The 14493-nt window shown below is 43.7% G+C and overlaps 1 protein-coding gene across 2 annotated transcripts in view; it reads left to right on the top strand.

Moving 5' to 3' along the window:
- Nucleotides 1–14493, top strand: part of SLC22A18 (solute carrier family 22 member 18) — a 64715-nt gene that overhangs the window by 25413 nt on the left and 24809 nt on the right. For both annotated transcript variants that reach the window (XM_027651387.1, XM_027651385.1), the window contains exon 5: nucleotides 14171–14286. In XM_027651387.1, coding sequence (XP_027507188.1) covers nucleotides 14171–14286 — 116 coding nt within the window. The remainder of the gene's footprint in view (nucleotides 1–14170; nucleotides 14287–14493) is intronic.

Genomic DNA, 14493 nt, shown 5'->3' with positions numbered 1-14493 from the left:
CTGATGTTGGGCCTGATCCTGTAAACCATTTTCAGCTTTTACTGGCTTGCATCTTTCCCATATTAATATTTTCCAACTATCAGTTGACAGTCCCCAGCTGATATTTTCCAACCTCTTTTCTGTGATGCCTGTGGTGCAGCCAGGATTGCAGCATTTCTTACTAATTCCTCAGAATCTGCATGGCTTGTTTTACTCTTACCCTGTGGTTTTTACTCAGACAAGTTTCTACTGACTCAAATTCATGCTTAAATTGAGTCAGGGCTCCAGGATGCGTCCCTAGGGCGAAACCTGTTTCTAAGGGAGCTGATTCCTGTTGAGCTGGGCCAGCAGACACCAGTGTGCAATATCAAGGCTCCTGGGGAAGAATTCTTCAAACAGTAATAGGGATGTCACACAATTCAAAAATCTACATGTGTGCGCTTCTCTCATCAGTGGTGCTGTAATATGTAGGTGCTGGTGTTGTGTTGTCAGGGTGCTGCAAGACACAGCAAGTTGGGTTCCTGTGCATCAGAGTTATGGCTGGGGCAGAAAATGGCTTTTGGGAGATCTAGGGAAAAGAAAGGGGAGGGGAAAATTGTGGTCCGCTGGTCTGAGCACTAAACTTAACTGCGAGACACCTGATTTTTAGGGCTTTTTTTCCACCATGATCTTTATGGGACCTTACTAGGGCACTTAAGATTTCTGTGCTTCATTTTGCTGTGGGTACATCTGGGGTGTTTGCACCACTGTTACCCACAGGGGTGTTATGAAGATAAATTTTTAGATTTAAACTGTGAGGTTTTTCAGCTGCCATTGGATTAGGTCTGTTTCTGTATGTAAAAAAGGAAAACTTTGTAACAGGACTACTACAAGGACTGATGTGGACCCAGGTCTGGGGATCTATGCACTTTGGACATCCCAGTATTTCCCTGGTGCTGTACAGACATATGTCCAACAGGCTTGGCAGCACTTTGGAGTCTCCATTTTCATGTTTTTGCCCTGCCAAAAATAAAATCAATGTGAAATGAAAACACACAACTTTTTTTCCCTGTGCAGAAAAGAAAAAAGCCAACAACCTCAAAAGGTAAATAATTTCCTCATCAGTAAGTTTATCCATTTATGTGGACCTCCCTGATCCCCCTACTGAAAGCAGGCAGCCTCTGCAAGGCTCCAGGATATCACAGGTGCCAGTCTAAAACCATTGTCACTGCCAACCACCAAATAACATGGCCCCTTGCTGCCTTCAGTCACCTGGTTGTAGCACCTAAAATACTGCTGTTCCCTAAGATGTCCTGACAAAGAAGTGTGTGGGCTCTGCCTCTTGCAACAGCAGATGGCTTGAAATGTAAATCTTCCAGGTACAGCAGATCCCAAGTGTGCCGTGGGCCAGCGCTTCGCCCACCGCAGCTACAGAAATGGCTCAGCTGGTCAGAGCATGGTGCTGATAACACCAAAGCTGAGGGTCTGATCCCTATATGGGCCATTCAGTTAGGAGTTGGACTCAATGATCCTTGTGGGTCCCTTCCAGCTCAGAGTATTCTGCTATTCTAGATAATCGGATGTTTCCAAACTCCTCTGCAGACAGCTGGCGGCTCACACATCCCTCACCCCTCCTTGTTTCCAGCTGCTAATTTGCAATTAAATGCAACTAGAAATACAGTAAACACTCTGCCTCGCTTTTTCTGTACTAGTCCATCAGGTAGGTTGCAGTTGCTGACATTTGGTGGTGAACAGAGTAGGCTTCTGCCATAAGCGAGTGGCTGGGTGGAGAGCTGCCCATGAGGCTGCCTAAGATGTGGTTCCCACCGAGTGCTCCCATAAATACCAGTTCAGCATAATGCAGTTGATACTAACTGGCATCCCTGTAGGTGGTCTCTGTAGTGGGGCCAAGATGAAATGTGGTGAGAAGAATGAACAAAGTGCTTTTTTTCCCTAAGGGGGAGTGCCTCCAACTGAGAGCAAAGGTGTGTGAGGCAGAGCTTGAGATGCAATTGCTGCAGCAGGTTTGCAGCTAAAGAGTGTTCTTGTTCAGGGCTTTGGCAATGCTGGAATCCACCAAAATACACAAGATGCATAGAAGACTCTGCAATTATGTTTGACTGGTATGAAAAGTATTAAATTTGGTTTTGATTCATTGCTCCAAAAAGTGCAAGCAACTTTAGTTAGTATTGGATGTGCTTTTTAACTCCAAAAATTATTTCCTACTATGCTAAACAAAGCAATTGAAAGTACATCACTTAGTGAGAAGTTTCTAAGCCGTTCCTTGGCTAGTGTTTTTCCTACAAACTGTATAGAGGAGAAAGCTACTCCAATTTGCAGCTATGAAACACAGAGCAGCCTCCTTTCTGAATATATTTAACATGCAGAAACCATTGTTGTTATGGATGAGGGAAACAAAGTACTTAATTGGAGGAGTTCAGTAAATACAGTAGCAGGGAGACCACTCCTGGTTTGAGCATAGGAAGCCTGCCCAAACAAGCAAACTGTGCATCTTCAATTAATGGTTTCGCCCATTATTGAAATGGAGTGACTCACTCATCTCATGCAGATGCCTCCTTCTGGGGTCAAACTCTTCATGAAATCAAATCAGCTGCACCACAGCCTGCAGGCTCTGTCTTTGCTGGAGAAAGGATTGGTTTCAGGGGGCCTGTTGTGCAACCAAAGAGGTTGGAGTGGGATGCTGGAAAGTCTTCCACCTGACATGTGAAATGCTTTATTTGTGACTTTTGGGTATTAGCCTTCCAACACTGCTTCCCATATGAAATTAGTCCTTATATGTACTATTTCATTAAAAGGTCTCATTAGACAAAAGATGCTGGAGTCCTTGATGAAGCATGGCAAGGTTTTTCACACCTCGAAGTAAGAGGTGTTGGCTGCCAATACTTGTTCCAAGGCAAGATCAGTCTGTGCCGTACGTCTGGTAGGATGCTGCATTTACAGTTAGTTACCTCAAGGTAAAGAATTGACTTGTTTTGCCAGGGATTACGTAGCTTAAAAATGTCAATCACGTGAACCCAGTCTTGGTAAGAGATGAAATTTAAGTGTCAGACTTGGCTAGTCAATGTCTTCACTATTTATTTACCTCATAGCCTATGGGTGTGGGGTGTAGAGGGGTTCCTTGCTTTTGTGTGACACCAGGATTGCTCTCTGGGATCATTGCAGTAGCCTTGCCAGATCCCTGCTTGCAAAAGGGATTGACAGAGGAAGAAGCTAGATTGCCCTAGTGGGCTGATGCTGGGACACCTCCAAGCACTGGCAAAATAGCTTGTTACCTATGGCATCAGACTATTTGCCCACAGTCCTGTTGTGTACTTGCTTGTGCCAGGGTATTGAGAAGGCATGCTGTTTGTGGAAAGCCAGAGCATCTGGTGTCTGTGTCTGTTTTTGGAAGGTGGGAGAGGTCCTCTTGGAAATAGCAGTCACTGCAGCTCCTTGGTGCCAGCAGAAAAGGCAGGGTTCTGGCTAGCCAGAGCTCTCTTCGTGCTTTCTTTCCCAGCCAAATCCTACCCCTTCCCCTCTCAGGAACTGCCTGGACCCCACCCCTCATCTTTGGGCAGCAAAATTCAGCTCTGCCCACACACTGCTTTGAGCCAACTTTGAGTAAGTGAGTACCTCAGGGTGGTGGGAGGTAACAACTCCAATCGATGCCAAACTTGCAGATTCTCCAAAGCCACTGGTGTGAGTCGAGACTTGATGTGCTGTGAGTGCAGCTCAGGTTACTATAGCAAATCCTCAACAGTTTCCTGCCCAGCTGAGTCTTTTGGAGTCTGAAGTGTTGTAACCTCATAAAAGCTGGAAAAAGTTGAACTCATTCAAAGATTATTTCACACCACCTACAGTACTCTATGAAGTCAGACATGCTGTAACATATAATTAACGATGCGTTCGGCAGTGAGTCACCGAGTAGTCTAGCAAGCACTGCTCACCTTCTAACCAGTCTGTGCGTGGGAGTCCTTACCCAGCGACACACCCAAACGGAGCGTTTTAATAATTTACCACGTTCTGAGCTTGGAAGAGTAGTTTTTGTTGCTTAATTGAATAATTAAAAAAAAAAAAAAACAAAACCAAAAACTAACAGAATCCTAAAGGATTTGCTACCTGTTAGGGAACAAAGCTCAACCGTGAAGAAGAAGAAGGTGGGGGAGAACCCCCAAAAACTACTACTTTGTAATACTACTTTGCATTACTTTGTTTAGAGTATCCAAGAAAAAGAGATGGGAGATTGCATCTTTGTGTTATATTAAACAGTCCCTTGATAAGATATATGAACATTTCTTAGACTGAAATGTAACATTACCCTTTCCCAACTGCTTGTCCCAAGCACAAAGTGAGAGTTGTGGTTATTCTTATTTATTCTCTGGGACGTTTAAGAACTGCAGGAAAAAAAGCAGCACTTTCCAGTGAATGAGCAAAAATTGTGAGGTGGTGATAGGAGACATGGTTTTGATTCTGAATGTAGAGGAGGAAATTGAACTTGCATCTCAATGTGATTTGGTATCCTTATCCTTTCTCCGATAAAAATCATGGTAAGAATCCTAGGGAAGAGAAAGAGTGGGACAAACTTGCATAATACTTCTCTGATTACTTTTCCAGCCTCCAAATATTTTCAACTCAGGGGATTTCCTGATATGAATGAATGACTGTGATTCAATGCATCATTCTTCCAAGTGTTTATCTAATCTCTCCTTGTATTTGTCTAAACCTTTTGCTTCCCCAACAATGGTAGCAACAAACTCCACTGACCTTCTATATGTTGCAAGAAGAATTAGGCTTTTCTCTTTCTCTTGAACCAGTCTCTGACAGTTTTGTTTGGTGCTTCCAAGTTTTTGTGGCGAAAATGACCATGTCAGTCAGTTCCTAATGTCAGTCAATTCCCTGCTCCAGGTCTCTCAAAAACTTGTGGACCTTTATTAGATGTCCCTTGGACATCTCCTTCCTGGGGTGAAGGCTCTCAGCCTCCTCAAGCATAAAGCCAATTACCATAAATTGTCCTTATTGCTATCCACTGAGCCTATCCCACTTCTTAGATGCCTTTTTTAGAGGAGGGGATCAGGATTACATGCACTATTCAAAATACTGGTGAACCAATGGGTTATACAGTGGCTAAATGAGGTTCTCTTTCAACTTGCTGTTTCTTTCATGGCAATCCCTAATCTTTGATTAGTTGAGCAATGAACCAATGGTTTTGTGGAATAGTCTGTGATCTCCAGAGGTCTCATTTCTGAGTTATAATAAGCAGTTCAGAAACCATAATTTCACATATGAATTTAAGACCTGTTTTCCCTGAATGCATCACTTTAAATTTAATCTTCACTGACTTTAAACTGCCGTGTTATTGCCCAATCCCTCAGCCCTCTAAGGGCCATATGCAATTCCCCACTGGCTGCACTTTTCCCCAGTACTCTTTTAGTTGTGTATCCTCAGCAAACTTTCTTACTTCACTGCTGGGCCAGACCATTCGCAGACAGATTGAAGAGCACATGTTCCAGCCTCACCAGTGGGATGCCTCTGATGTGAGCACTGACCACTTACACCTACTTTCTGATGTCTATCTTGACCTGCCTCAGCTCATCCAAAGCCAGATGTTGCAAGCCCCCGTTCAGGAAGTGCAGGTCATATCTCATCCTTATCTACTCTTCTCCATTTCTAGACATACAGGGTGATACTATATATGAATGTGAGTCAAGCAATGCCTTAGCCAGCCAGCTGGCTAAAATCTTTTGGGGAATGCAGCTCATTCCCCTGCTTGTTATAAATTCATGTAAATGCGCAGGTGTTCAGTGCACCAAGATGCCAGTGGGACTGTCTATGCCGTGCAATAGGGAAAAGCAGTAATCACACATACAAGTGAAGCTTTGAATTAGAAAAGTGCAGTATTTGAAAATAGGATGTTTTATCAGAAAAGAGCACACGAGAATAAATGATACTCGAAATTAGTGGCGGATTATGGGCAAAGCATGCAAATCCGCCCACATCTTTTTGGAGTGTAACTGATACGCCTCTTCCGGCAATTAGGCAAGTTCCTCGGAAGAGCGCTGTGTTGGATCAAGCAGCAGCACAGTCTGGCACAGCCAGGCTGCTCCAGCTGCCTGGGAATTAGCATCCTGCCACAACCATCTCCTTCACACCCCGGCAGCGGGATCTGCTGTGCCTGAGCTGGAGCTGTGGCAGGAGCTGGTTAGTTCGAGCTGGGATTTCCCTGGCAGCAGACTTTTGTGAGAGACAGATCGCTTTGTTGCTGCATAGCCCCTGATGGACAGCCAGCCTTATCCGCTCATACAGAGCACTGTTTACCTAGGAAGCTCTGCCAAAGGAGGATTTTCCCTATGGAAGAAACCCAGGTGTTTTTATTCAATGCCCTCCACTGACCTAATGTTTTTTCTTCAAGATGGAGTGTCAAGTCCCACCAGTAACCTTCCTTTTGCTGGTTCAGTGACAACACACAGGAGTGAATGTCCCTTAAGGGAAGTTAAGGCACAGGTGGCTCCAATGACTTTGGGGATCACTGTGAGGTCCTGGCCTTGTCCCATCCTCTGTCTGATGTCTCCAGCACGAGGCACCTCTGACATACCTCCTCTGTAGCACTCTCGGCTCTTTGCCCTGCTAATGCACCAGTGCCAATCTTCAACATCCCTCCCTCACCCAGTTCTGATGGAAACAGGTCACTGCCCATAACCCTCTTCATATTTTTTTCCTTTCCCACCACCCAGATTTTCCAGATGTGGCTGCCATTAGAAATAAGGAGCTGAATGAACACTTGTCTGCAGATGACTCATTCTCACCCTGTGAGGGGCTCTGCAGAGGGTGTGGATGCAAAGTCTCACCACCTCCTTGAACAGCCTGCTTTGGTGTCAAGTTCACAGAATGAAAAAAAGCCTCCTGCTCTTCCCAAATCAGCAGCCAACTTCTGCTGCTCCTCATCTAAAGCATATGTGGCAAAAAGGACACCCTGGTCATGGTTTCCAGTTTTGTCAAGGCAGTAAACTCTCTCCTTTTCCTGCTGATGCATGGGTGGAGATGGCTATCCACTCGAGTTTTATGTTCTGTCTCTAGAGAAATCCCAGGCTCCCAGTGAAAAAATGTGCAAATTGCAACCAAAGAAGTCTAACTGAGGAATTATGGTGAAATACAGGTGATTTATCCTAGGTGATTTGTCCTACCTCTTATGAAGGACCTTCTACCTGACCCCAAGGAAGCAAGTGAGAAAGGGCATCTTTCTGTGGCACATCTCCCTTAAAGGCTGCATTTGTTCCCCCTTGGGATTTAACACTCCTTCAGCTGGCATTAACTGTGCTCTGTGCTTAATGTACCATTGTCTCATGTGCTTGGACACGTGCTCGGACAGGAGAGCTGGGGGAAAGATTCAAAGCACATTTATTCATGTCTTTGTCTGATGTTTTGTCCATGAGGCAGGGAATAGGAAATGCAGAAAGCAAGATTTGGGGTTTGTTTTTTTTTTCCTCTCAAAGGCACTATTAATGTCCTGGAGGGTACTGGCCACCCTTCACTGGCAGCACTGCCTTGAAATCTGCTGAGCACTTGGTTGTCCAGGTTTATGTGTGTTACTGTGCCATTTCTTGCCCTGGGCTGTGGAAGCTGGACTAGCTCTGTACATTGTCGTGAACGTACCAGGAAATGTGTAAAAATTTTGTAGGCTCAGTGAATCTTTTTTTGGTTGAGGCTTTTCTGGGTTTGTTTATTTAAGAAACTTCAGTGAAATTTTGTGCTTTTTTTTGTTTGTTTTTAGGAGGAATCTCAACAATACAGACTAGATCACAATGGGTCAAAAATGAAACGCATTCAGCAAGCATTGTCAAAGCAGTAAAACAAGGTTCCTTGAATGCAACCATCACTAATTTACAATAAGTTACATTATGTACTAAGTTTATGTATCACTTAGTTATCAGGAACACAATGGTCACTGCTCACTTTCTTGCAGACTGAAAGCTGTTTACTGGAGCACGTGGTTTGGTGTCATGATTTCACCTGAACTTTCTTTGTTTCACCTCAGTTTTTTGCTTTTCTTTTCTTTTTAACTCACCAGCTTTTTTTCAGCCATAGCTGCCCCTCTAAGGGTATGAGGGGACAGTGTGGCCGAACTGCAATCAAAGAAATATTTTGAGAGTCCTTTCAGAGCTCTTTAAGGAATCTGGGCTGGCTATGAATGCCAGCTTTATGCAGTGCAGTTTTGAAGTAGGAGTGAGTCACTAAAAAACAATCTGTGCTGTCTCCATGTTCAACTTTGACTTTATTAAGAAAAAGAGAAAGAAAACAAACGCAGTCCCATTCACTGCTGAAATACACATTGATCCTTTAATCCTCAGGGATCTTTAATCATTGGGAACTGCTTCCTCCTCGAAAGAATCGCTGTATTGACGCAACATTTAATTATGCAATTACACCAGCGTGTTTTTCTCCTGGGTTTTGCAGAGCAGGGTCTGTGGCTGGAATGCTAATCGGAGAGCTACTGATACCATCTCGTGGCACACGCAGCCTGAATGCAGCCTCCTGGCTGGCAGCAGCCCCTAAGTACCTCCATGGGTCTGTCCCAGCCTTTTCAGACAGGAAACTGAAGATGGGATTTGCCACTCAGCAAGGTCAGAGCCAGGACTGGAATTTGGTCTGGAGCCCAAAACTGTATTCCATGTTGTTATGCCGTAGCCTTCCTCGGTGGAAGCAGGAGGCTTTGGTGCCCATCCTGGCTCGGCACTGCCTGAGGGGTGTGGCTGGTAGGTACCAGAGGGACTCTCTTCAAGCACCGTGTCTGCAAGTTGGAAATATTATCTGCCTGCAAATGCCTGATCAGTGGCCTCTCTCCTGCTCCTGTGCCACTACCTGATGCCCGCATGGTTCACGTGCCTTTGTGAGATTGTGTTTTTCATGGAAGTTTTGCAGAAAGCATTGCTTCAAAGCAACTGGGAAATGCTCTGCATATGTGTTTATACACCCACACATACTTGTCTGGCCAGGCCTTGCTTTCCAAGAGCTGCATTTGCTGTATACTTTGCTGTATATTTTTGGTGCTTCACATGTGCCACCTCTGACTTCAGGGACATGTGACAGGATTTGGAGAACTTCTGTGAGCCCTTGTTGTCACCTGTTACTGTTATGTCTTGATTCAGAAACTGAACCCTGATTCCATTCATTTCCCTCATACTAACTGACCCTGATGGGAGCAGGTCATGAGGTAACATAGAGTAGGTCCTCACTTTGCTGCAGCTGGGAGGTGTGGTGCACGTTGGGATTTACCTGCCAGTAAATACAGAGGCTGGTCAAGTGTTAGATGGGTAAAAATGCAACCCTCCTCCAGCTGGCTTTGGATGCTAGGATTTTTTGGGGTTTGATCTGTTTACCATGATGCTACTATTAATGGTTTAATCATTAATTCTGCATTCCCACCAGCATTAAGGACAGAGTTTCCAGATGTGTAATCCCAGCTGTCAGCCACTTGTCCCTTCTCCATGGCCACAGGCTACCAAATGAGTCTTGTACCAGGCCACACTGTGGGTCCTGTGGCAAATGTGCCCTGGGATGGCCATCCCACTTTTTAAATCCTTTAAAACTCTTTAAAAGGCTGCTTTTAATGCATCCACCACATTTGACTGATGGCCTCAGGAAAGTGAAAAGGAGAACCTTTTGTTAGGTTGTTAAGCAGTGCTTGGTGGATGTTATGGGCTCCTGGGATCCAGGTCCCTCTACTTACATTTTCTTCTTATTTCTCTGAAAGCTTTAAGTCAGGGCAAGCTGCAGCTGCTCCTGTTTGCAAAAACTAGTCCTCCTCCAGGCTCCTTCCTGCAGCCAAAATCCTTGCATCCTCCTGACAGCAGGACCCTGGGACACATCAGTCCCATGCAGGACAGGGCAATGGGCTTTATTCTCCATTTCATGGCAAGGCTGAAAACAAAGAATAGTGGGCAGCTGCGGTCTTAGCTGGCAAACTGAGAGGGGCTTTGCTAGCAGAAATCCCCAGGGGAGAAGGAAGGCTGCTGACTAAATTCAGCAAGGGACTCCCTCTCTCCAGATGAAAAAGCAAAGGAATTATAAGCAACATGCTGAAATACACAGATAAAGTTACCCAAGTTATTTTGGCCATGAAGCACAGGACAGTAAAGGCTCTTAATCTATTAATCAACACAAAGCTGGAAGAGGCCATACAGTGAACTCAGCTGTCAAAGCTGCTGTGCCCTTTTGCTCCCTTTAATTTAACTGTATTAGTCCTGCCCACAGCCTTTGTTCTTCCACCCTGCTCAGGAAATTTGCTTCTGGTTTTGGCAGGGCTCACTCTGGTTCCACATGGCTGGTTTGTGGACAGCCAGGAGGGATGAGAGAGAGGGCAGGAAGGGGAAGAGGATGGGAAACGGTCCTGTGGGAGCAACCTGCTTGATGTGCTTCTTAATAGTGCCACTGCATCCCTTCCTGCTGAAGCTTCCTCCTGATAAGCCAAACAGGCACAAGTGAATGAAGAAGGACTTTGGCTGATATCAGCAGAGATGAGAGTTCATGCTTAAATCTTAAAATAAAAAAAGAGACAAGTGACCATGAGCCAAGTCTTATTCAGCAGGAGCCACCAGCCCAGTAAGCATTCCTACCCTGCCGCCGTACCCTTTGACTCTGCTGAGGGGTCATAGTGTCTTACCTTTACCTTAGTTGCTCTGATTTGTGCCACTTGTTCCTCATTTAACTAGTAAGAAATAAGGTCAACAGCTTGACTCTGGGTCCTTTGCTTGCTTGACATGCAGAAAAGGATCCAGTGAGCACAGCAGAGTGCTAACTGCCGGATGTTTTCTCTGTTGTCAATAGCACCATACCCCTTGCCAAAGCGCTGTTCCTCAGGGCTGCTGTGGGGTACAAACCCCCCCTTACCCTCCTGCTGCTTGCTGGACTCCTCCAAGCCACCACTGCCTCCTTCCCACCCACATCTGCAAGGATGCAGCTCCTCTCCCAACAACATCTGAGGGTGGAGGTAGAGTTTTCCTCATTGGAGGTGACATGAAACAGTTCTAGCTGAGCATCCGGCAGCATCATTGGAAGAACACTGTCTTCTCAATCAACTGGCATTTGTCTTTCCTGCTGCCAGAAATAATGTTTCAGCACATCTGCCCTGGTTTTAGCACCCGCGTCCCTTTACATTGCAGTGTAAATATTTGCATGTCTTCCTATCACAGGAAAAGAGAATGTGTGCAGCCCCTCACCTACCGAAACCCCAAAGCTATCCTCAGAGGGCTTCAGAGGTGACCATTTGTCAGGAAAGGAGCCCAGTAAAACACTTGCCTTTCACTGTGGAGGATATGCTCTACTGATGCCACACTGGAGGGGTGGCACAAGAGGTGTCATCCTGTATAATTCATGGATTGTAATGAAAACATTAGAAAAAACAGAAATTAAGATACATCAGGAAAAACTTAATAACCTGCTGTGTCAATATGGCATTTTTATGACCCTTGGTTTCACTTCATCTTTTTTAAATGAGCAAACAAACAAATGTAAGAGGTGGTTTCCTGGACACAGGTGAGTTATGTCAAATTTTACTATTTATCCCTGCTGAAGGATGAGATAATGGAGCAGCTAATTTGAGGGTGTACCTTCACCACCTTTGCCTTTCCATCAAGGAATGATAGTACTTAATAAGTGGAAAAAGATAAAGCAGTTACAGAAAGCTGTGCTTAAGAAGGTGGATATTGAATGCTTCGGGCTTGTCTGGAAAACACAGTTTTGAGCTCCACATCTTACTGGATTTCTCTGACTTCAGTGACCAGATGTAAAAAATTCCACAAATCCATTACATCAAGCCCAAGTTTTCCCAAATACATAAACTGTCAAGGTTCTCCTTTCTCTTTCACAGCAACAAATTGGCATATGCTTGCAGTGAAATACTGCATCATTTGCTTACTCGTTTTACAGGGGGATCCTTCCCTCATTGATTGCTGTAATTGTTCTTGGATGAGAAGAGTAAAACATATTTACACTGGTATGTGGGATTCTGGACAACCTCAGAGAAAAAAAAAGGACCAGAAAGGAAGTTTTTCTGTCCAATGAAAGGTTTTGTGATGTGTTTTTTCAATATCAAAATGAAAGCTTGAAATACAGAACCTCAAAAATAAAAACCCAAAAAAACCCACAAACCAGAAAACCACCAAACATTTAGCCAGCTGCAGTTACTTATTTTGGTTATTTTATCCTTTTTATTTTGTTAGTAAATTTACTTTTTTTTCCCAATGTAAAGTACAAATTCTGGATTTCTTGGGTGAAAATCTGTGTCCACAAATTTGATTTCAGTCACTTGGGAACTCTTTGGCAGATAATTTTAAATTAGAAAGTGGCAATCTGCTGCACTAAAAATAAAAAGTAATGATCCAGTAAATGACTAATTTTGTGGTCTGAGTTAATTAGTGGAACAGCTTGGAGGATGGAAGGCAGCAGGTCTAAATTACTGCACTAAGTCTATTTGCAGAAAGATACTATCTGACTTTGTTTTTATTAATAATAATTAATGAGAATAAAAATATTCAGCTGGGACTTTTGTCGTTGCTATTAGTAGGAATGTGTGTGTGTGTGTGTATATGTATTTTCTCTTTGATGATTTTCTTACTTGTTTGCATTTCAATCCTCAGCTGTCTTGCTCTGTGACTTAAATAATACTCCAGAAATTATTCAGACCGCACCTTTCTCTAGCATAGAGGAAACTTGAGGCATTTACAATTAGTGCTGCTGGTTATTCCATGAAAACCACACACCATGGACTGACAGGGAAATCAGCAGTAAAAATTCAGGCAATAAGCAGTCCTTCATCAGCAGGCTCACAGGGAGCATCAGTTGGTGGCTCATAGCTCGCTTTTACATCTTATTTTTGCAGCATGGGTTGCTGGGAATGCAGGGATGGCACAGTCACTTTGAGTCTGCACAGCCCACACATCCCAAAGCCTTCTCTGGTGAAATCTAGGCATTACTTCGCTGAAGTCCAAAGTGCTTAAATTGCGATGCCTCCAAGGCACCATGATGGTCTCCTAGTCTTGTGCCCTCTGTGACGCAAGCCTTTGCTATTTCTGCTGGACATTCCCACCCCAAACCTGCTTTCTGTGGTAGGTTTTAAGCACATGTTTTAGAAAACCCTTCAAATAACTCGGTTCCTATGGCAGGGGAGACTTTTAATGAACTAGTTTAGTGGATAATTGCTCTCATTGTTAAAACATACTTCTCCCTTTGTTTTCAGCTCGACTTCTCTGAGTTTCAGTCTTCCAGCCTTGGACTTTGCTCTATCTGTGTTTGTCAGAGTTAAAGCCCTTTAGAATGTGAAATCTTCCCATATACCCTTAAAGACTAGGAGGAGTGATTTCCTAACCTTCCCTTTTAAGAGGACAGCAATAACTGAGGACTAATTACTGGCTCTATTGATTTTTTCATGTCTGTGCTTGTTTTTTTTAGATAAGTTGTAATTGTTTCTTTTTATCATTGTACAATTGTAGTTAATAATTGCTGTTCACTTTGTCTACATTCTAAGGATGTGGCCCCCACTTCTGTTGAAGATTCATTGTTTGAGGCTCAGATGGGCAGTTGGAGGGGTGTTGATTTGGTTTTGGGCACCTTTGGAGAAAAGGAAGTGCATCAGTCAAAGTGCTGATTACCTTCTCAGAAGGTTTTGTAAATAATGTTTGTTATTTTTAATGTCTCCTTTTCAAGTGGTAGTGTATCTCTGGTGGGTTTAGTTCTGGCTGTAGGCTGTTTTCTACCATCCTTAATCATCTTGAGTACTTTCTTTGCTTTCCTTAACTTCATTTGATTTCACTGAGAAATTTCAAGGGGTGAGATGATGCTTAGAAGAATGAAGTTGGTGATTAGATGGGGATTAGATGGATTCTAATAAGCAGATGCTGTGCTGTCTGTGGGAAGATTTCTAAGCTTCATTAAACCAAGAAGAGCTCTTTTCCCCTGACAATTACAGATTTCAAACATTGTATTATACTCTATTAATAATAAAAACAATAAACTATCTTGATAGCAATAGCCATCTTCTGGTAAAACTTCAAATTGTGGTCATATCCAAACCCTCCATGAAGGGATATGAGCTCTTTTATAGTACTGCAACTGTGAGAGGATTGTTCTCATCCAAGTGCCCAAGACTTTGCAAGATGGAGTTATAAATGTCTTTTTTTATGATATTTATCCGCTTCCCTGTATTTTTTTCTGTTTGCAGCATTTTTGTTCCTTCATATGTTGGGCTGGTGGGAAGTCTCATCAATACCCTGATAGCAGTGGTTTGGATCCCTTCACAGACTAAACCAAAGTTAAACCAGCATGTGACAGAGCACAGTAAGTATTTAGTGTTTCTGATAAAAAGTACGTGAATAAGGACAGGGGATTGACATGCTGCAAGAACTGCTGAAGTACCTTAGAGTTGCATTTAAGGGCAAAAAGGTCCTGACCTTGAAATGCTGACACTTTAATGCCTAAATTCTGCTTATGGTAGAGTATTATTTCCTGTGTGTCAATCACTCTGCCATGTAGAATTGCAGTCTT

This window comes from Corapipo altera, unplaced genomic scaffold (genome assembly GCF_003945725.1).
Source record: "Corapipo altera isolate COAL_440 unplaced genomic scaffold, ASM394572v1 78, whole genome shotgun sequence".
NCBI classification, from domain to species: Eukaryota; Metazoa; Chordata; class Aves; order Passeriformes; family Pipridae; genus Corapipo; species Corapipo altera.
This window is presented reverse-complemented; position numbering and strand designations above follow the sequence as displayed.